Source organism: Kogia breviceps, chromosome 20 (assembly GCF_026419965.1).
Source record: "Kogia breviceps isolate mKogBre1 chromosome 20, mKogBre1 haplotype 1, whole genome shotgun sequence".
Classification (NCBI taxonomy): Eukaryota; Metazoa; Chordata; class Mammalia; order Artiodactyla; family Physeteridae; genus Kogia; species Kogia breviceps.
This window is the reverse complement of record NC_081329.1, coordinates 11,919,332-11,941,549: the sequence shown is the minus strand read 5'-3', so window position 1 is coordinate 11,941,549 and position 22,218 is coordinate 11,919,332. Positions and strand designations below refer to the sequence as shown.

The window sequence follows — 22,218 nt, the reverse complement described above, 5'->3', positions numbered from 1 at the left end:
AGAAGTAAAACCGTCATTGTTTGCAGATATACTGTATACTTGTATACTTGATATTATACAGGTCTGCCTCAACTAACAACTGGTTACATCCCAACAAATAAGTTGAAAATGCATTTAATACACCTAACCTACTGAATATCATAGCTTAGCCTAGCCTACATTAAATGTGCTCAGAACACTTACATTAGCCTACAGTTGGGCAAAATCATCTAACACAAAGCCTATTCTGTAATAAAGCACTGAATACCTCATGTAATTTATTGACTAGTATATTGAAAGTAAAAAAAAACAGAATGGCGGGCTTCCTTGGTGGCGCAGTGGTTGAGAGTCCGCCTGCCGATGCAGGGGACACGGGTTCGTGCCCCGGTCCAGGAAGATCCCACATGCCGTGGAGCGGCTGGGCCTGTGAGCCATGGCCGCTGAGGCTGCGCGTCCGGAGCCTGTGTTCCGCAACGGGAGAGGACACAACAGTGAGAGGCCCACGTACCACAAAAAAAAACCAAAAAAACAAAAAAAAAAACCAGAATGGTTGTCTGGATACAAAAATGACTGTGACTGATCTATCTTCCTGACTGCATGGCTGACTGTGAGCTGCAGCATTATTATACCACATATCACTAGACCAGGAAAAGATCAAAACTGAAAATTCGAAGTATGGTTTCCAATGAATACATTACTTTTACACCACTGTAAAGTCAAAAAATTTTAAGTGGGAAAAAAAAAAGGTAGGTCAAACCATCATTAAGTCAGGGATCATCTATATGTAGAAAACCCTAAAGACTCTACCAAAATAATGTTAGAACTAATAAATGAATTCAGTAAAGCTGTAGGATACAAAATCAATATACAGAAATCTGTGGTGTTTCTATACACTAATAACAAACTATCAAAAGAGAAAATAAGAAAACAATCCCACTTACAATTGCATCAAAAAGAATAAAGTATCTAGGAATAAATTTAACCAAAGAAGTGAAAAACCTGTACACTGAAAGCTACAGGCATACTTCAGAGCTACTGTGGGTTCAGTTCCAGAACACCACAATAAAAGCAAATATCAGAATAAAGTCACACGAATTTTTCACTTCCCAGTATTATAAAAGTTATGTTCATATTATATTATAGTCTATTAAGCGTGTAATAGCAGACTTTAAAAAATACATACCTTAAAAAAAATACATACCTAGGGGTAGGATGGGAATAAAACACAGGCCTACTAGAGCATGGACTTGAGGATATGGGGAGGGGGAAGGGTAAGCTGTGACGAGGTGAGAGAGTAGCATGGACATATATACACTACCAAATATAAAATAGATAGCTAGTGGGAAGCAGCCACATAGCACAGGGAGATCAGCTTGGTGCTTTGTGACCACCTAGAGGGGTGGGACAGGGAGGGTGGGAGGGAGACGCAAGAGGGAAGAGATATGGGAACATATGTATATGCATAACTGATTCACTTTGTTGTAAAGCAGAAACTAACACACCATTGTAAAGCAATTATACTCCAATAAATATGTTAAAAAAAATACTTTATAACTAAAAAAATGCTAACCACCACCTAAGCCTTCAGTGAGTCATTGTAGTAACATCAAAGATCACTACTCATAGATCATCAAAACAAATAATAATGAAAAAGTATAAAATATTGCAAGAATTACCAAATGTGAAACAGAGAGACACAAAGTGAGCAAATGCTGCTAGAAAACTTGCGTTATCATTGGTTGACTCAGGGCTGTCACAAACCTTTAATTTGTAAAAAAAAAAACACAATATCTGTGAAGTGTCATAAAACAAGGAATGCCTGTTTTATTTCCAAATTCCTATACTTGGTTGTCAGGGGTGCTAGAAAGATATGCAATACAGCAGGAACACTTCCTATTCTCAGCCTGATTGGCCTGGTAATCTTGCTTATAGCTTAAACCTACTTTTCTTCAACTTGTAGACACTGAAGCTCTCTGAGTTGCTCTAACCATCAATGGCAAAAATGCTGCTCTTATGGCTTTTCAGATCACAAGCTAGAACTCAACATAAAAATGAGGTTTAGTTCACCAAATTGGAGCTCAGCTGAATTAGGGGTCCTGATTGGCCTGTGTGTTACCTAAACAGGCTGAGGTCTTGTGCCAGTGCTTCATATACCCTCAGATTCAGAGACCAGAAGCAAGCAGGGCAGAAGAGAGCACAGCTGAAGAAGCCACCAGTTTTATCATAGTAGGAAGCTGATGAAACAACCCCTGCAAAGCTCTTCAGTGCAGAAAACGCCAGGCTTACTTTGCCACCTAATAACTCCATTTTTACATTGTACCTATTTTTACAATTTATTTCACCTAATTAAACCTGTCAGCAGCATTGGAGACCGCTATCCAACTGTCCACTGTTATGAATCCTGGGAACATTTCAGAGCAGGAGCCAGCCACCACCATTCTCTTCTGGAGCTCAGGCCAGCCTGCTGCTTATGTCCCACAGGACCCCTTTAAGATCTCCTAACAGAAACCTACTAGATTTCCTGCACCTGAGCTCACTGATCACATTCTGCTAGTGACCCCAGTTGTTGTGGAGCAGTGGTGGTAGTAAGAATCCTAAGCAAAGTGACAAGTGGGCACTGACTGGTCTCTCACAGAAGTACACAAGGACAGTCCAACAGAGAGCTGTCAATTCTACTTACCTAGATCTACAAAAAGATGCTTTTCTCCCATGTTATTCTTCACAATTAAAAATGAAAGATCAGGACTGCTTTGCTTAGCTGACCCCAGCCTGTCCAGTTTCTTTGAATTCGTTGTCCAGCTCTCTCCTATATCCTTATCTGTGGACTTTTTGCTAAAGGAAATTCCTTGCTTAATTGGTGTTTCAGAAAAATGGGAAAATTCATGGCCCATTGTCTCTGGAGTCATATCGTCATCTTCACTAGCAATTAAGTGAAAAGCAGGCTCTAAAATTTTTCTCACAAAATTACCTAAAGGAAAAATAAAAAGGTTAATCTAATTATTTTCTGCAAACTATAACAAGATTTAGGCACAAATCTACACAGGACAATTTTACACAGTAAGGCTTCTACTTTTGATTTCTGGTTTTAAAAAACTGAATTGTTATTATAAGCTGTTAACACACCTCTCCTATACTTCCTCTTGTGTAATCTTTTACTTCTTAAATCCCCTTTGACAGGGGAGTTTAGTGTAACTTGTAAACAAATCATCTTAGAAGGGAAGGTTCATGTGAGAAGATCTGTCAGTGTTGCTAGTATGGGCCTGGGCCGAATGCTCTGTCACCAAAAAAGCACCATTTTAATGAATACAAATTGAGTAGAATTTACATTCATAATCAGTGTTTAAAGAATGCAAGGTTTACACAAGTAAACAGTGCTGCCAAGCTCTGCCACACTCCCCCTAGGCCAGGACGTCAGCGAATTTCTAAGGACCTATTTGCTCCCCTCTACCCGCACGACGTGCCCCAGGACGTCGACGCTCGCAGCCACCAGCTTACGGTGCGCACTCCTCCTGCCTCTCCCGATGATCGCTCATGCGCTGGGCTCTGGCCCAGTAACTGAAGTCCAGAACTAAAGCAAGTAAATGCATCTATTGTATTTCAACATTTATTCTAAGAGTTCTAAATATGAGTGGTGCTATCTTTACATAGAAAAGATGGTATGACAATCCAGAGCTTCTTTAAACTCTCATAATTTGTATCATAAAATCAAGTAACAATCTGGTTAAGTTGCTTCATGTATAACAATACTGGAGAAATGCACTACTGTAAGAAAAACTTAATTTTAGTCTTTAAAATTGGTATAGTCTGGGTTTGTCACTTTATTTACCAGACAGCTTGAACCCTTAAATCATAAGATACACATGCTCGAAGTTCAAAATTCTCTTTCTCCAAATTAGACTTAATTACTGCCCTCCTCAAAGAAGCAAATCCAAGATCTTCTAAAACTAAAAATCAAAATGAAAGCAAAAGAATTTGATCCTTGCAATCATATATAGACGTGATTATCTCTGGAATGAGGGAAATAAGGTAAATACTGAGTAAAAAGAAATCATGATATATCAAAGGACAATAAAGCAGTCCAAACATAAACTGATAAATTTTCCTGGAGATGTAAAATTACACCTACTTGACACCAAGAAGGCGTGGCTGCAGAACCAGTTGCCAAGACTGTGCTTAGGAGGCCGGGCTAGGACGACGGACGGTGGAACCACCTTAATGCTGACACCGGCTCCAGCAAACTACTCTGCTCTCTGCTGCCCTTCCCCAGTAGTGTCGCCCTCACCCATCATTAATACAGGGACAACTTTATTGGCTGGGAATAACTCAGAAGAACGTATCGATCATAGAAATTTCAGGTTCTATGGCAGGCTGGTAGGAAAGTATTTCAAGGAGATCAAACTTGTACATGTTGCTAACATTCTATGATCTTACACTTCCTAATTCCTCTTTCTGAAAGGCTGACAACAGGAAGTAGAAATGTCACCAAGAGATACACTGAGGGAGGGGAACCAAAGTGGTGAATCTGGACTATTTCATAATCTCTGCATCTCTGGTTCTGACAGTTCATGATTTTAGAGGATCGAAGCCAAAGATGGCACCCCGTTAATCAGGTCTGTGTCTCTCACTGTAGCCACACCAGACCCCACTGCTCCCCAAATTAGTCACGAACTCCTACCTCTATACTCTTGCTTATGCTGTTCTGACAGTAAAACCTTTCTTATCTTTGTCTGATGGGATTTGATTTAAAGCCCAGCTTCAATGTCAGCTGCCCTCAGAAGCTATCTGTAGGAGACACTGCTAATTGCCGGTCAAATTTCCATTCTCCTCTTCCTCCTAGCAACAAATCTCCATGTTTAGCCTCCTGGCTAGGAGTCAGAGCAGACTACAAAGAGTAAATAGGAGTCAAAGAAATGCCTTGCTTAGGGCTCTGCCCCTCGCACCAGACAGCGGAGCCACTTAACATTCAGTCGTTCATTCAGCAAATATTAAATGATGTCTTGTATTTATGGTAGCTGCTGCTGCTGCTGCTGTTATATTATTATTACTGATAGACATTACTATCTGATAAGCTCTGGAAATACAACAGTGAATAAGAAATAATCCATGCCCTAAAGAAACATCAAGAAGAACAGAAGACAAAACAAAAACAAGAAATTACCCCCAGGAAGTGGTGAACGCTTTGACGTGATAGGCACTGAGCACGCTCTGCAACCCAGAGGGAACACGAACCTAAGTCTTAGGGTTTGGGATGTGACAGAAAAGGCTTCTCAGATGACAATAACTACACTGAGTCTTAACAGACCAGGTGAACTGGTGAACTGGTCAGACAGCAACGTCAAAAAGTGCAGAGGCCTAAGGACTAGAGAAAACGTGGCCCCCGTGGGAGCTAAATGAAGGACAGAGTTAGAAGTGCCAAGTGGTGAGAGATGAGGCCAGTGCACAAGGGGCCTCATCATGCCAACTAAGACACCTGGACTCTTCCCTGAAGGCAAGGAATAATCCTGGAAGGGTTTGAGGCACACAGTAGTATGATCAGATCACTCTAGCTAACTGACTAAAGAAGTAAGCAAGACACAGCATTTCCACTTGGGTAACTGGGTGAATGGTCATACCACTCGGATATACACCTCACAGGAGAAAGAGCAAGTGTGGGAGAAAAGATGAGGAGACTGGTCTAGGACACGCTGAGTTTCAAGTGTCTGAGTGGGGATGTTCAACGGGAGAACAGTCTTGGCTGCAGAGAAAGACTTGAGAGCCATCAACACACAGACGGGAATGGAAGCCATGACAGTGGATGATCATTAAGGTTACAGATGGAGTGAACAAAGGGACAAGGACAGATTCAACAATTACTAATATCCAAGGGATGAAAGAAAGAGACAGAGAAGAAATGTCCAACTAAGCTAACAGAAAATGGGGAGATAATAAGGAGTCCTAGGTATACAGCACACTAGGCCACTGTGACCTAGTGTTACCCTAATCTAGCAATAAGACGTTGACTTTCATGCCAGTCTTTTATTGACTATGTTCATGCCTTTTGCCCTGGGTACCCTGGAAACTGTCAGACACTTGTTCTGAAATGGATTACCTGTTGCCTGAACTTCAGTCAATCGTCTGCTTGCCCTACCCCTGCTCTGATATACACTCAGGATTTTGGCTTTTATTCAGACCTTGGTTTTCAGTGTTCCCTTTCTACCTATTTGTTACCCTTTGGACTGACTTCATTTTATACCTGGGCCTATATCTCTAAATGTCCAGTCCTGGAATTAATCCTCTGGTTACACTTTCAGGCTTACACATCTACACTTCTCTCCAACCCTAAGGTTTGGCCTGGAACAATAAACAAGGCTTCATGAGTGTGGCCTGGAACCCAAGCCCAGTTCTCATGTACTAAAAGCTAAAGGCAAGGCTAAAGCAAAGGTCAGAAATCCAGATCTGAGGTATCAGAGATAACACTTGAATTAGGCCTCTCCTGCATTACCCAGAAAACTTCTGAAATGACTCCTGTTGGAACAGACACCAGGACCAGGGCATGCATGGCCATCCCAGTATCTACAGCAAGAGGCACTAATGCCAAGGATATCCTGAGTACATTAATGTGTCTAAAATGAATCTAGAATAGGAAGATAGATCTACAACTAAAGGCAAATCCTGAAAACATGAAAAATCATGACTCATTTTTTTAGGACAGGTTAATGACCATAAAACCTGACAAATACAAAACTTTAAGAGGAAAGGAAAGCATAAGTTTTTAATATAATTGTGACTTTTTAGAAAAAACAGTACGCTTACCAACATGAATATTATCTTTAAATGCCACATCATGGAGTTGAAATATTAAATGGCGGCTAAATTTTTCATTGGTGCTAGAATCCAAGTTGAGAACATCTTCAGCTGAACAACTAACCCTGTAAAACTGTTGAAGTGCTTTACAAACATGCTGAAAACACAAGTAAAACATCAATAATTAGTATTTTTTGTTTTAAAATTTTTCCATGAGCAAAATTCAAATATCTTACAAGTCTAATCTGTTTTTTATTTTGATATCAGATTATGACATAACAATTTAACTGAATTACTTATGTACTGAAATATACATATTTAAATTACTATACATGTTTATGTTAAATAATGCATAGGCTCTCAGGGTTAAAGGCCTCTCAGAATTCAATTTATCTTATACATTAATCTCTAAAATCACAATAAAAATACTTCTTTTTAACCACCTCTTTTTATACATTTTATTTATGTATTTATTTATTTGTTTATTTGCTGTTTGGTTGCACCAGGTCTTAGTTGCGGCAGGTGGGCTCCTCAGTTGCTGCATGCATGTGGCATCTAGTTCCCTGACCAGGGATTGAACCCAGGCCCCCTGCACTGGGAGCAACAGAGTCTTATCCACTGTGCCACCAGGGAAGTCCTAAGCATCTCTTTAAATATTATCTATGAGTTAAAGTCACAATTCCATTGTTTATAGTTTTAGTTTTCAGAAAGTTCCTCACGCACACTGAGCCCAAATCTACATCCAAGAATGTGGCCTCCAGGGCTAGCTGATGCTAGTAATGAAAGCAGTTACGCATTATAGGAAGGTAGCAAGCGCAGGGTTACGAGCACACGATTAGGAGTCAGAAAGGTTTGACTTCTGGCTTTGCTACTTACCAGCTCTATCACTTTAGTCAAGTCCAAACCTAACATTCCTCAACTGCAAAATGGGATAATAATAGAACCTAACATTTCAGGTTGTTGTAAGGAGCAAAGAGAAAATGAGAGTAAAGAGTTGTCCCAACGCTTGGCACATGTAACTGCTTAAAAGAATTAGCTGTGCAGCCACAGGACAAGTCCCTTCTCCTGAAGCCTGTCTTCTCTTTTGCAAAACGAAGGTACTAAGAAACACCACACAGGTATGGTACTGGCACAAAAACAGAAATGTAGATCAATGGAACAGGACAAAAAGCCCAGAGATAAACCCATGCACATATGGTCACCTTATCTTTGATAAAGGAGGCAAGAATATACAGGGGAGAAAAGACAGCCTCTTCAATAAGCGGTGCTGGGAAAACTGGACAGCTACATGTAAAAGAATGAAATTAAAACACTCCCTAACACCATATGCAAAAATAAACTCAAAATGGATTAAAGACCTAAATGTAAGGCCAGCCACTATCGAACTCTTAGAAGAAAACATAGGCAGAACACTCTATGATATAAATCACAGCAAGATCCCTTTTGACCCACCTCCTAGAGAAATGGAAATAAAAACAAAAATAAACAAATGGGACCTAATGAAACTTAAAAGCTTTTGCACAGCAAAGGAAACCATAAACAAGACCAAAAGACAACCCTCAGAATGGGAGAAAATATTTGCAAATGAAGCAACTGACAAAGAATTAATCCCCAAAATTTACAAGCAGCTCGTGCAGCTCAATATCAAAAAAACAAACAACCCAATCCAAAAGCAGGCAGAAGACCTAAACAGACATTTCTCCAAAGATTTACAGATTGCCAACACATGAAAGAATGCTCAACATCATTAATTAGAGAAATGCAAATCAAAACTACAATGAGATATCATCTCACACCGGTCAGAATGGGCATCATCAAAAAATCTAGAAACAATAAATGCTGGAGAGGGTGTGGAGAAAAGGGAACCCTCTTGCACTGTTGGTGGGAATGTAAACTGATACAGCCACTATGGAGAAGAGTATGGAGGTTCCTTAAAAAACTAAAAATGGAACTACCATACAACCCAGCAATCCCACTACTGCACATATACCCTGAGAAAACCATCATTCAAAAAGAGTCATGCACCAAAATGTTCATTGCAGCACTATTTACAACAGCCAGGACATGGAAGCAACCTAAGTGTCCATCAACAGATGAATGGATAAAGAAGATATGGCACATACATACAACAGAATATTACTCAGCCATAAAAAGAAACGAAATTGAGTTATTTGTAGTGAGGTGGATGGACCTAGAGTCTGTCATACAGAGTGAAGTAAGTCAGAAAGAGAAAAACAAATACCATATGCTAACACATATATATGGAATATTTAAAAAAAAAAGGTCATGAAGAACCTAGGGGCAAGACGGGAATAAAGAGGCAGACCTACTAGAGACTGGACTTGAGGATACAGGGAGGGGGAAGGGTAAGCTGGGACAAAGTGAGAGAGTGGCGTGGACATATATACACTACCAAATGTAAAATAGATAGCTAGTGGGAAGCAGCCGCATAGCACAGGGAGATCAGCTTGGTGCTTTGTGACCACGTAGAGGGGCAGGACAGGGAGGATGGGAGGGAGACAGACACAAGAGGGAAGAGATACGTGTATCTCCATATGTATAACTGATTCACTTTGTTATAAAGCAGAAATTAACACACCATTGTAAAGCAATTATACTCCAATAAAGATGTTTAAAAAAAAAAAGAAACACCACACAGGGTTATCTTGGGATTAGCAAAAATGTCTGTTCACTGCCGAACACTTAGATACCGAATAGTTATGCAATAAATTGTGTTTATTAATGTTATTTTGGTATTATAGCATACCACCTCCCATCATGCTCTCTGATCCTACTCTTCTTCAGTAAATTCTTTCTCAGAGAAGGCTTCCTCAATTTCCTTATGTACATCAAATTGCCCCATATATATTCTACCTCTATTTGTAGTACTTACACAGCTGCAATTTTTGTGATTATTTTAATAGGTTTCCTCTATATCATAGAGAATATCCCTCAGGATCTGTTCTCTCCTGCTTCTGTAGAAATAGAACCCTGATGATTAGCTAGATATGAGGTCATCGAGAATAAAGACCATGTTCCCCAGACTCCCTTGCAGTAAGGGAGTAAGTGGCCATGTGACTAAGCTCTGGCCAACAGGATGTAAGCATTAGGAAAATATTCTACTTCTACATTATAATCTTAAAGGAAAGGGGCATGCTCACCCCTTCCCCATTTTCTACTGTCTAAAATGTAGACACAGAGGTGTGGAGCCATCTTGGACAATGTAAATAATGGCATCTCAGGAAGAGCAAAGCAACAAGCCTAGTCCCCTACTACAATGGAGCCACATCCAGGTGTTACATGAGAGAAATAACTTTCTATCTTGTTTATGCCCCTTTAATTTTAGGTCTTTATTACGGCAGCTAAATCTATCCTAACTTATTATCCTCCATTACATGATAAATTCTGTGAAGGCAGAAATCATGTCTCTTTGGGCTAGCCATTGACACTAAGAGGCTGAAAAAATTTTGATAAATGAATAAAGTCTACTTATGCACTTTGGAGCTATACAGAATAAATGTAATAACTGTAGATAATAAAAGTAATCATAGTCCCCTTAAGTTCTTTCCCCCAAGTTAAATTTTAAATAAAATTTTAAGTTACAGAGAATATAGTCAATATTTTATAATACTATAAATGGAGTATAGTCAGTAAAAATTTTGAATCACTGTTGTACACCTGAAACTAATATAATATCGCAAATCAATTATACCTCAACTTTTAAAAAGTTTTTAATTTATTTAAATATTTAAGTTGTAAAATCCAGAAGTTAAAAATATATGATTTGAGCAATGTTACCTGTCAACAGTTTTATAAAATGCTTTAGCACCAGAAGTCATTCCATCTGGCAGAAGTGGCTTACTGGAATTGTCAGTTAAAAACTGTCAGTATCAAAGGGCATTACATATTATCACTAGTTATTATTAGTCAGTTATTTATTAACCATCTGTTATGATAACAGCTAACCTAACTTATGCCTCCTCACACAGAGATGCTAAAAGAAAAGTACTTACTGTATTATACACTTATTACATACAAAGTAACCAGTAAACGAAATTAATTTCAATATAATCATTTGTAAAGGTTACATTAAGTAAAATAATCCTAATAACTTTTCTACCAACATAAGCATGTTAAATAAAAATGCTGTGTAATTTTAAGCTCAGATTTCTACAACCTTTTCCAATTTTTGTTGATGTTAAAGATTAGTTGTTCAAGACTAATTTGGATAAGATTGTATAAAGAATTAGGAGGAAAAAAATTTAAACACCTACATGCTCTTTACCATACCAGTGTTTATTCTTGTTACAAATAGGATTTGCACTAGTGTTGATTCCATTAGGGATAAGTTTCTAGTTTCTAATACAATGAAGTACTAATACTTCTTTTTTAACAGTATCACCATATTAAAATGCCAGTGAAAATCTCTGAATCTTAATTCCTTGTTGGCCACACAGAGCCCACATAACAAATCCTACCTTAGACTGTAGAAGTGTATCATACAGTAGAAAAGAGTCAATATCTATGGATTATTAAAAATGTAATTAAGGTTAAAAAGTAAATACAACTTACCAACTATAATGAAATAAAACATTTAAATTAATTTTTAAGGGTCTAATGGCTATCTCAAGAAAAACATAACTTTTCTGTTCTTTTTGGGAGGGCTGGGGGGAACTTATGTATATTTCTTTTGCTTCAAAGTCAGGAGAAAGCTGACATTATGATTTTTTTGAAAACAGTATTTGCATACATTTTTCAAATAAATTTAAAATAAAACATTTAGTGATCCGACAAAATCAGCAGATATTTTTAATCAAAAACATTTTAATTTGGATGTATTTTTAACATAAAATGAGTCATCTACAGTTAATATCTAAAACAAAAAATAATGTTAATACCTACTCTGAGGCCAAATAATAGTCAATATAATTTTAGTACACCTTAATACAATCTTAAAAGATTTTATAAACGAACCTAATAGAGCTTAGTTGCATAAGCCCATATTCCTTTTATTACTAACTTCCTGGTTGACACTGCTAAATCAAAAATATATACTAGGGCTTCCCTGGTGGTGCAGTGGTTGAGAGTCCGCCTGCCAATGCAGGGACGCGGGTTGGTGCCCCGGCCCGGGAAGATCCCACATGCCGCAGAGCGGCTGGGCCCGTGAGCCATGGCCGCTGAGCCTGCGCGTCCGGAGCCTGTGCTCCGCAACGGGAGAGGCCACAACAATGAGAGGCCCGCGTACCGCCAAAAAGAAAAAAGAAAAAAAAAAAAAATATATATATATATATATACATATACTAGAACTACACTTTTTCTCTTTGTGAAAAACAAAGAGCAATGATCACTGTAGTTCTAGACCAGGTTTTGCCAGTAACTAGTTGTTGGACCTGGAGTTGGAATTGAGTCTCTCTAGGCTTTAGCTTCCTCATTTATGACGAAGTAAGACAGAACAGTTGCCAAAATTTCTGCCAGCTCAAAACTTCTGATACTATTTTTATCACAATTTTCTTGGGGGCTTCCCTGGTGGCGCAGTGGTTGAGAGTCCACCGCCGATGCAGGGGACACAGGTTCGTGCCCCGCTCCGGGAAGATCCCACATGCCGCAGAGCAGCTAGGCCCGTGAGCCGTGGCTACTGAGCCTGCGCGTCCTGAGCCTGTGCTTCGCAGCGGGAGAGGCCACAGCGGTGAGAGGCCTGCGTACCGCAAAAAATAATAATAATAATAATAATTTTCTTGAAGTTTACCTTAGTACTCAATTTTTCAGTAAAAATTACTTCACCTAATCTTCACCAGAGTCAACTATTTGTAATGCAAAAGAATATATAATTAAGAAACAGAAAATTCCCAAACTGCCACCTTTCTCAGTTTTTTGGGGGTTTTTTAATGTTTTTATTTTTGGCTGCACTGGGTCTACGTTGCTGTGTGTGGGCTTTCTCTAGTTGCGGCAAGCGGGGGCTACTCTTCATTGCGGTGCGTGGGCTTCTCATTGCAGGGGCTTCTGTTGTAGAGCACGGGCTCTAGGCGCAGGGGCTTCAGTACTCGCAGCGCGTGGGCTCTAGAGCGCAGGCTCAGTAGTTGTGGTGCACAGGCTTAGTTGCTCCGCGGCATGTGGGATCTTCCCAGACCAGGGCTCGAACCCGTGTCCCCTGCATTAGCAGGCGGATTCTTAACCACTTCACCACCAGGAAGTCCTCTCAGTTTTTTTTTGATATAGCAATATTACTGAATATATGGACATAAACTGAACCTTCCTCCTTTTCAGAAGTTTACTCAGAGAAGTGACATTAGGAAACGAAGTCAAAAGGAAGAGTAACAAGAAAAAGGAGGAGAAACACAGAACCTATATATTACACAGGTTGGATTCATTTAATGACTGAATGAGTGAATGAAAAGATATACAGGTAGATATAAGGAGAAAAACCTGAGTCTGTAATTTACCTCAATGAGTAATGCAACCATCTTTTTCCCATCAGCTCCTGGATTGGCAAGTCTGTTAAATTCCAAATCAAAATAAAGCTTGCACACAGCATTTTCAGGAATGACTTCATAGCAGTGTAAGAGATTTCTTCTGAATTGAATAATTCAAGATTGTTAGGTTTAGATCTCACACATTTTAAATCACAGAAGTTGCTCTTGTATCTCAAGATAGTATATTAACTGTGATTTAATGACAGGTAACTATGACATAATGAAGACAAGATAAAGTGAACAACTGCTTGCCACAGGTTTAGGAACACAGTATCAAGAGTTTCCATCAAACAAGATGTAACAATCATTTTCTGTAACATTATTTCACTGGAAAATATAGTCAACTTCATACTGTTATTTATTCACAGATAATTTTGATATCAGGTAACACTTCTACATTTGTTTTTGGTATCACCATGAAGCAAATTTTGTTTAAGAACTTTCTCAAACTGTGTTCCCACAATCACATATTCTTGGGATTCCATGAATTTTTTAATGAGAATTTTTAAGTTCCATATTTTCATTAGGAATATTTTAAAAACTGGTTACATACATTCTGAATCACCTGACTTCAATGAGCTTTCAATGCTCACAGGTGCATTTCATTTCACTCACTGCTCACCAGTGAGTTTCATTCTCACTGGTATCAAGAGGTATGACTTTAAGATGGGTTATTAAGAAGAAATGCTGACTTGATTAGTAAATGATAAACTGCTTAGTGGCATCATATACAAATAAAAGGTTCACAGTAATTTGAACAAAGAAAAGTGATGGTGGGAACTGTGTCACCACGTGATACAGGAATTCAAAACACACGCAATTCCTCTCTCCTAGCACCTGGTGAGATAATTCAGTGCTGCTATCACAAGGAAACTCCAGAATTCAATTCTAAAGGTAAAGTAGTAACTAACTGCGTGACCGAGAACTATGAAAGCCAAGGCAGCCTGATTTAACTTCACAAGCATTTCCAGATGAAGGAAATGTAATTTAATGTGTTGTCCTTTAAAAGCTACTTACCGGGATTCATAGTAAAACCAAAGTTGAGCATACGTTGTTACAAGGTAAATACGTTGTCCATTGCCCACTTTGTATTCCAAAGCAAATACACGAACGTCCTTTATAAAACCAAAAATAATATTCAAAAAATTAGTAAAATGCAAACTTAAAATCAACTGTAGCTATTAAATGTTCATAAAGATTTTATTTTTCAAAAACTGGAACATTTGTATTATTGAAAACAAGAAAATGAATCACTAAATCTATGCCAATCAAAATCTAGTTATGTGTATTTTATATTTAGTCACTCAGCTAATACATGTTCAAGGCAGAAACAATTAGAACATCCAGACTAAAACAAAAAAAAAAAGAAAAATTATTTTTCAGTCACTCGTTTGACTTCCTATTATAGTTTTATCTGCCAGTTTATGAAAAAGAACTTATTTTTTAAAACTACCTGAACATTATTGTAAATAATTTGGACTAAAGTTAATAAATTTCCTACAGTATATAAAAATACACGAGAACCATTTTAAAAAATATATTTGTATGTAAATCTTAAAAGCTAAAGGAAAGTTTTAAAATGCAGAACAAGTAACTATAAATTATTGTTTCTCACAGAAAAGGAATACACAAGTTCTTTTGCTTCCACTTGGCTAAAGGTAGCTGTTGAGCCTATAAAGGAACTAAACTTCCATTTTCATGAGAGAAATCATAAAAAGACTAAGTTACCCGGCCCTATTAAAAATCTTCTCGAGATAAATTTTATAAACTGATGATTGGTAAATCCAGCAATCATACAGCTATATTTTTTTAAAGTCAAGATTAAGTGAATCTGTATTTTAATTCTGATACCTGAATTAGGGTTACACAAAATGCACACAAAAGGCTTTTCTTCTATTTCCTAAACTATTCTGATGAGATATGAGCGAGCTTCTGTTTACCAGGGAAAGAAGGTCCTCCTCCTCATAAACTTCTAGCATTTTGAGTTTTTATATATAATCAATTTTCAGAATCACAACATATTTATGCTGGATTTATGTTGGATAGATGCATCTTTTCATTATATTTCTTTATATTCCCCACAGTGCCCAACAAAAAAGATGTGCAATACACACCTGCTTATTTTTGAGAACCATTCCCTTTGTGAGGCTAGCATGTAGCAAGCACTTCTTCCTCCCACTTTCCTAATGTGTTGGAAATTATGATAAATCCACTCTACTACTCCAAAGCACAAAAAAGGACAGTAGAAAGATAAAAACGTGTGCTTTGGTACTATGATTTAAGTTTTAGGGCTTATTAACTCTAAGCTATGACATTTGAGACATTTTCATTTGCGATTGTTTAAATTCAAATCTCCAATCCCTAATTTCATCCTTAAAATCTCACACTCTGGGTTTCCCTGGTGGCGCAGTAGTTAGGAATCTGCCTTCCAATGCAGGGGACACAGGTTCAAGCCCTGGTCCGGGAAGATACCACATGCTGCGGAGCAGCTAAGCCTGTGCGCCACAACTATTGAGCCTGTGCTCTAGAGCCCACAAGCCACAACTACTGAAGCCCGCACGCCTAGAGCCTGTGCTCCGCAATGAGAAGCCCTCGCACTGCAATGAAGAGGAGCCCCCGCTCGCCACAACTAGAGAAAGCCCATGTGCAGCAACAGAGACCCAACGCAGACAAAAAAAAAAAAAAAAAAAAAACCTCACACTCTACTTACTCATTTCCTGATATTTCTGTGGGTATTATTTTAGTTTAACTCTTACCCTCATTCTATTATTTTTCAGTCCATGAATAGTCACTTCTCCTCTAAGCATAGCTTCATTTCTCTGTCATTACAAATTTTTTAAACTATTTGGCATTAGATATGTCATTTTTTTCATTATTAATGTAAAGTAAATGGTTAGTGATTCATGGATATCTTTCCTAATAGTACAAAAAGATCGCAATTAAATTCTTCTGGTAAAATATGTTGACTGAAATGAAGACAAACAACAGATTTTTTTGGAAATCCTAAGGTATAGTAGCCCTAAAAAAAGATGAAAAAAATTACCTGTTTGCAACTTTTAACAAAATTAAAAGCTTCAGTTTGCCGATGAAATAGTTTCCAAATGGATGGTGGTTCTTCTGGCTTAGACAATCTTGGTCTGTACACCAAGGGCAATGGTTCCCTCTCATAATGGGATGCTCGTTCTTCAATTTGCTTCAGTTTTGCTTCCCATTTTCTCTCCATTGGTTCAGAAGTATGGGGAGACTAAATCCTATCCCAGGTAGGATCTCTGTCAATTACTACTAAAATAAACAAACATGGACGCCAGTTTCTTTGTTTAAAATGTATTTTGTTTGGTAAAACTTCAAAGCTCATTTCTGCTTATTTCTTTGCTTTACAGTTTATGTTTTGCATGAAGTTTTGTTGTGAAACAAGGACAGGGCTGGTTATCAGAAACCTTTAGACCCTGGCTCTTCCGTCTAATAGTGCTGCAGTTTTGAACAGGTTAATGAAGCTCCCTAAATTGTAATCAGCTGCAAAATGGGAATCAACATGATCTTTATGTAGTCATCTTGAGGATACACGTCATAAGACATGAAAATGTTTTGCAAATTCCAATGCCTCATGTAAATGAGTTTTTTGCACCACTATGGTTTTTATTATAACCATTTTGTTGCATCAGGTGCCATGTACCTCACCCAGATGGCGGGCACCATTCCAGTGCTATCATTTCTTAGTGCAGAATTCATTTCTAGGCACCACTGTCTAGTTCTTAGCTCCCTTTTCCTCTTTTTCCTGCCCACTGCTCTTTTCTTCTACCCAAACGACTATTAGTTGGGAGGATAACCAGTGTATGACTGGGAGTTACAATACTGGCTAGTTTTGGTTTGGGATGTACAGTAATCATAAGCATGACTTGAAAAAAAAAGAATAAATGTTAATCTGTTAACTTAATGACTACTTCTGTGATCAGTCAATTGAAATGATTACATTTCAACCCTTGCTTCCTAATGATACATGTTTTTGTTTGCATACACTGCTTCCATGTTAGCCATGCCAAAGTAAGGGGACCAGGCAATACCTTTCCAATTTGGGATTACAGTTTACTTACAAAGGAAAAAGGATAGGTTTTTAGAAGAGGGCGGAAAAGCTTCCAGTATAGAGAAAAAAATGGGGACAAATTCTCTGGCATTCCTGCCATCAAGAGATGCCATCTAAGCCCACTCCCATACAGACTCTTGGCCAAGTGACTTGCTATGGCCAACGTCACATCGACAAATGTGAAGCAAGCAGAGGTTTAATAAGTGCTTTTGCATTCGATTTGGCTATCATGGAGTCCTGCTCTGAGATCATCATGCTGTAACTCTAGCCTCACAGAGGATAAAAGGCCATCTGGAGAAGAACCAAGGTACCCCAGCTGATAGCAAGCACCAATTACCAGATACGTGAGTCAAGCCATTTTGGATCATCCAGCCATCATCTGAATTCAATGCTTGAGTAAGCCTGAGTGAGTTCAGGTGAGAGATCCAGCAAACTGCCCAGGCAACCCACAGAACTCTAAGAAAAAATTAACTTGTTTTTAAAGCCAGCCAGTTTGGGCCTGGGTTTTACACAGAAATAGAAATAACTAATAGTTTCCTTCTTCACTAATATCATCTATGTTGTAATTTATGTATGTAGAAAACAGATATATTAGGTTTTAAGTGATGTAATATCATACACTAAAGCATTTGAAGATAAAATCCCTAATCACCTTTGTCAATGCCTATCTAGTACTTGCATTGATAAATATGCTCTTGAATTTTAGCAGAAAACTTTGCAAGATAAACTCACTGGCAAATTAAATATTCCCTGGAAAGAAAAATAGAATCACCCAAAAAGATTAAGAGAGGGTAGGAATATCCTCATGCATTGTTAGAAAAAAAGGCATATTATCCATAGACTTCAAATTTGACTTCAACCATAAGACTTAAGTTATACCCTCAGAATTACACTTAATCCACATGGATGTTATAAATTATAAACCAAGAAACAAATAAAATTCTAAAGCTATCAACATAAATTTCATAAGATATGCCTAGGAAAGGAATACAATTTCTTTGGCTTGAAGAGATGGGGCAATTTTTAATACAACTGTGTTAATTTTTCAATATATGTGACAGGGCTCCTTACTGCTAGATAGATTCTGAGTATTAGTTTATTTAATCTGCTTCAAACACAGATAAAAATCCCCTCCATTTAGACAACCTAACTGAGAAACTTTCTTCTAAGAAACTAACTTTCAATAAAGCCCATCAATTACTTAACGAAGAAAAGAAACACATAATGTGATCAGAGGTGAATTATGACTCTAGTATCTAGCAAATAACTGACGAGAAATAACCATGTGGATGTTCACACTTAGTTACAATGACACTGGGAAAATTTTTTCTGGTTTTGTAAAAATATTGGTATGACCATGGGAGTATATCATATATGAAAGTCATAGTCACAATGGAAAACCAGTTTAATTAACACTTACTAGACTGAGGAAACCACACATGTCAACAGAAAAAAAAAAGAGAAGCTCAAATATGTTATGCCCCCTTGTTCTCTGCACAGTTTTAAAATTTTAACAGCTGGGCTGAAAGACAACTGGGGCTTAGACTATTCAAGCAGCAGGGTTGAATATTAAAAGCAAAGGAAATGGAGAACAGGAAGGCATCTGGCATTCTGGTTTGGGACTATCATATTCCTCATCCCTACCCCCTGGGAGAACATATCACCATTTCAGAAATGCTCGTGGGGAAATAGTGCGATCTTTTTTTATATACATATAATTACACATGAAAACCCCTTTTCACACAGGGACCATAACTACTTTTGTAGCCGTTTCCAAGACCCAAAGAAAAATATTTGTTGTATTTTAAAATAGCAGGCTTAAGAGCTCTATTATTTATTTCTTAGCATCGCACGGGAATGTTTAACCATTTTTGATACCAGTTTCACAACTAAAGGTGGTCAGGCTAGAAAAGAGGTTGGCTTCGTCTTTTTAGAGTAACTGTAGCAGGGGAAGGGACAGTGAGAGTGAGGGTGAAGAGATGACTGAGCCGACCTAAGCAGCCCTGGCTTCCAGAGGTTCATGCCTAGCCTTGTTTATCGGCGACACTTGACGGCCTGGTCCCCAGGAGCAGCTGGACCATGCGGCCCATGGTTCACGACTACTGGCTTCTAGGGGCAGCTGAAGCCTTCCTCGCACAGCTCTCTCTAGCCCAGTTCTCCTCATTTCTTTTCTTGTCTAATCACAAGTCAATTCCTATTCCCCAACTCGAACTTCTCCCTCTGGCCTGAGAATAGATTCAACAGTATCTTGTGTTTTCTGCATATATGTTCCAGTTCTAATATTTAGTAATGTTCTGGTATTTGGCAATGTTTTCTTAATATAATTCCGTTTATGGCTCTTGTAATACATTTATACTATTTCTCCCACTGCTAAAGTATTCATAATAAACTGTGATTAAACTTCATTTACAGTAATAATAGTTTACTTCCCAGATGAATAACACCTTACAAAATTATTAAATATGCTAATTGGCTTTTTCTTTTTTTTTTCCTACTTCAGTCACCTTGCCTGTCTATGCTTGAACAGAGTAACTCATATTTAAATTTCCCAAAAGTCTCCTATAAGGAAAACATCCAGTGGTACACTGTTTTTTCCAGTTCTACCTTTCTACCATCCCCACAGGATCTCCCATCCAAAGAGCCTAATTCTGCCAGACTAATCACCCTTAAGACCATTTTCAACAGCCAAGACATGGAAGCAACCTAAATGTCCATCAACAGAAGAATGGATGAAGACATGTGGTACACATATACAATGGAATATTACTCAGCCATTAAAAAAAACGAAATAATGCCATTTGCAGCAACATGGATGGACCTAGAGATTATCATACTACGTGAAGTCAAACAGAGAAAGACATATCATATGATATCACTCATGTGTGGAATCTAATTTTTTTTTAAAAATGATACAAATAAACTTATTTACAAAACAGAAACAGGCTTCCAGATATTTAAAACAAACTCATGGTTACCAAAGAGGAAATGGGGGGGCGTGGGGGGGGTTGTAAATCAGGAGCTTGGGATGAACACACACCCACTACTATCTGAGACGGATAACCAACAAGGGCCTACTGTACAGCACAGGGGCTCTACTCAATACTCTGTGATAACCTATATGAGAATCTGAAAAAGAACGACTATATGCATAACTGAATCACTCTGCTCTACACCTGAAACGAACTCATTAACATTGTAAATCAACTATATGCCAGTCAATTTTTTAAAAGACCATTTTCATAGCTTTGCCTAGGGACACTCATTAATGATTCAGAGCATCACTTAATGCACGCTAAAGTTTACCTCAGGAAGTCCAAACTCTCCAGAATCTGGCCCTCAACCACTTACCCGGTATTCGATTTCGTCTTGTTCAGCCTTCTCACCGAATGAATGATGATGGCCACGACCTGCACCTGGCCCACTCCGGGAGCCCTCCTGCGTGTTGCCCTCCTGGAATGCCCCACCCACCCTTCCTGAAGTCTTCCCCTCCCAGGCCCAGATCAGGTTCTGCCACCTCTGAGACAGCTCTGTAGAAAGAAACTTCCGACATTGCTTCTAGCCATCTATTTTACTATAATTAAGGTTTCCCCAAACGATTAAGTGTCATTTCCACAAAAAACAGAAAACCGCTGCTGTTGCCCCTGCTTTAACTAGAGCACAATTTTGGTAAGAAAGTTTAGCACAGGAAGGGGTTTGAGCATCAGTACGGGGTAACAGGACTGGTTAAAAAAAACTAGTACACTAGTGCCCGCCTTACAAATAACTGCATGCCAACCACTGCGCAGGTTGGGAGTGGGTCCTATTCTTCAGTTTTACTGCAGCAGAAAAAGGACTGCCAAACACTGGTCCGCTCTCAACTTGGCAGGGATAAAGGCCTAGCTTTTATTCCCGGGATCTGAGTTTAACTCGTGTAGCCCTTAACAAGGGCGAACTACTTAGCATTTTAATTAAGCCCAGGTGCAAACTGGAATTCCTACCTGCAGGGGTTGCTGAAAGAAAAAGAAAATGCATTGCCACAATGTGAGAACACAGATAAGCACTCAAGGAACGGTAGCCATACTCAGAACGATGTATATCTGTGAACAAAACAGCGCCCTGATTAATACCCAAGTAAACAAAAGTGCTGGAAGTGGGCGAGTTCTTCACCTGGGGCCTCTGACTTGTCAGCATGTCCTGAACCTCTTGAAACTTGATGGAGAATTTCGTGCTCAATTGGGTTGGTACATTCTTCTGCGAAAATGACTCAGAGTCTGAAAAGAGTTCGTGACCCAAGACAGGCGGAGGCCCAGCAGGGCGGTTAAAGCTTTTGGTTTCGGAACAGGGAATTCGGGGTGACCTAAGGGAAGGCCTCCGGTTGCCCGAGGGGAAGCGGGGACTACCGGCAGGCCGCGACCCGCTCCCCGTCCTCCCGCAGGGCCCGCCCGTGACTCCCTTCTCCCTGAGCCCGGGGCCCGGCGAGGCCTTCGGGTTTCCCTCCGTTTACCTCCAGGGACGCTCGCCGTGGGCAAGAAGCCGTGGGTCCTCTGCGGCTGGCAGGACACGCGACCCGCCCACTGTGGCGGGACCGAGTCTTCAAACCTGGCGCGGAGGCGGGGCCGGGGCGGGAAGTGAGGAGAGCGCGGGCCCGTGAGACGACAGCGTTCTCGGGCAGGACGGGGACTGAAAGGGAGCGGAGGCTGGGAAGGGCCTAGAATGGCCCAGAAGCGTGCTTGGAAGCCAGGAGCTCCCGGGACCCGTGAGTGGGCGGTGTTCTCGGGCTGAGCGGCGTTCTCAGGCGTGGCGGGACCCGTGAAGGGGCGGTGTTCTCGGGCTGAGCGGCGTTCTCAGGCGTGGCGGGACCCGTGAAGGGGCGGTATTCTCGGGCGGAGCAGTGTTCTCGGGAGGGGCGGGGACTGTGAGGGGGCG

At 39.4% G+C, this 22,218-nt stretch overlaps 1 protein-coding gene across 27 annotated transcripts in view; it reads right to left on the bottom strand.

Annotated features, from left to right (window-relative positions):
* The window catches only part of PRIMPOL (primase and DNA directed polymerase), a 112,631-nt gene that overhangs the window by 21,708 nt on the left and 68,705 nt on the right, over positions 1–22,218 (bottom strand). For 4 of the 27 annotated variants that reach the window (XM_067022691.1, XM_067022704.1, XM_067022683.1 and 1 more), the window contains exons 1-7: positions 21,797–22,120; positions 21,460–21,543; positions 16,276–16,514; positions 14,250–14,347; positions 13,203–13,332; positions 6,772–6,919; positions 2,660–2,947 (exon numbers count right to left, since the gene is read on the bottom strand). In XM_067022691.1, the coding sequence (XP_066878792.1) occupies positions 2,660–2,947; positions 6,772–6,919; positions 13,203–13,332; positions 14,250–14,347; positions 16,276–16,455 (844 nt within the window). In that variant the 5' untranslated portion in view covers positions 16,456–16,514; positions 21,460–21,543; positions 21,797–22,120. Of the gene's footprint in view, positions 1–2,659; positions 2,948–6,771; positions 6,920–13,202; positions 13,333–14,249; positions 14,348–16,275; positions 16,515–17,650; positions 17,770–20,661; positions 21,390–21,459; positions 21,564–21,796; positions 22,211–22,218 lie in introns of those variants that run through there. The other 23 variants (XM_067022705.1, XM_067022684.1, XM_067022693.1 and 20 more) reach the window with 17 other exon arrangements.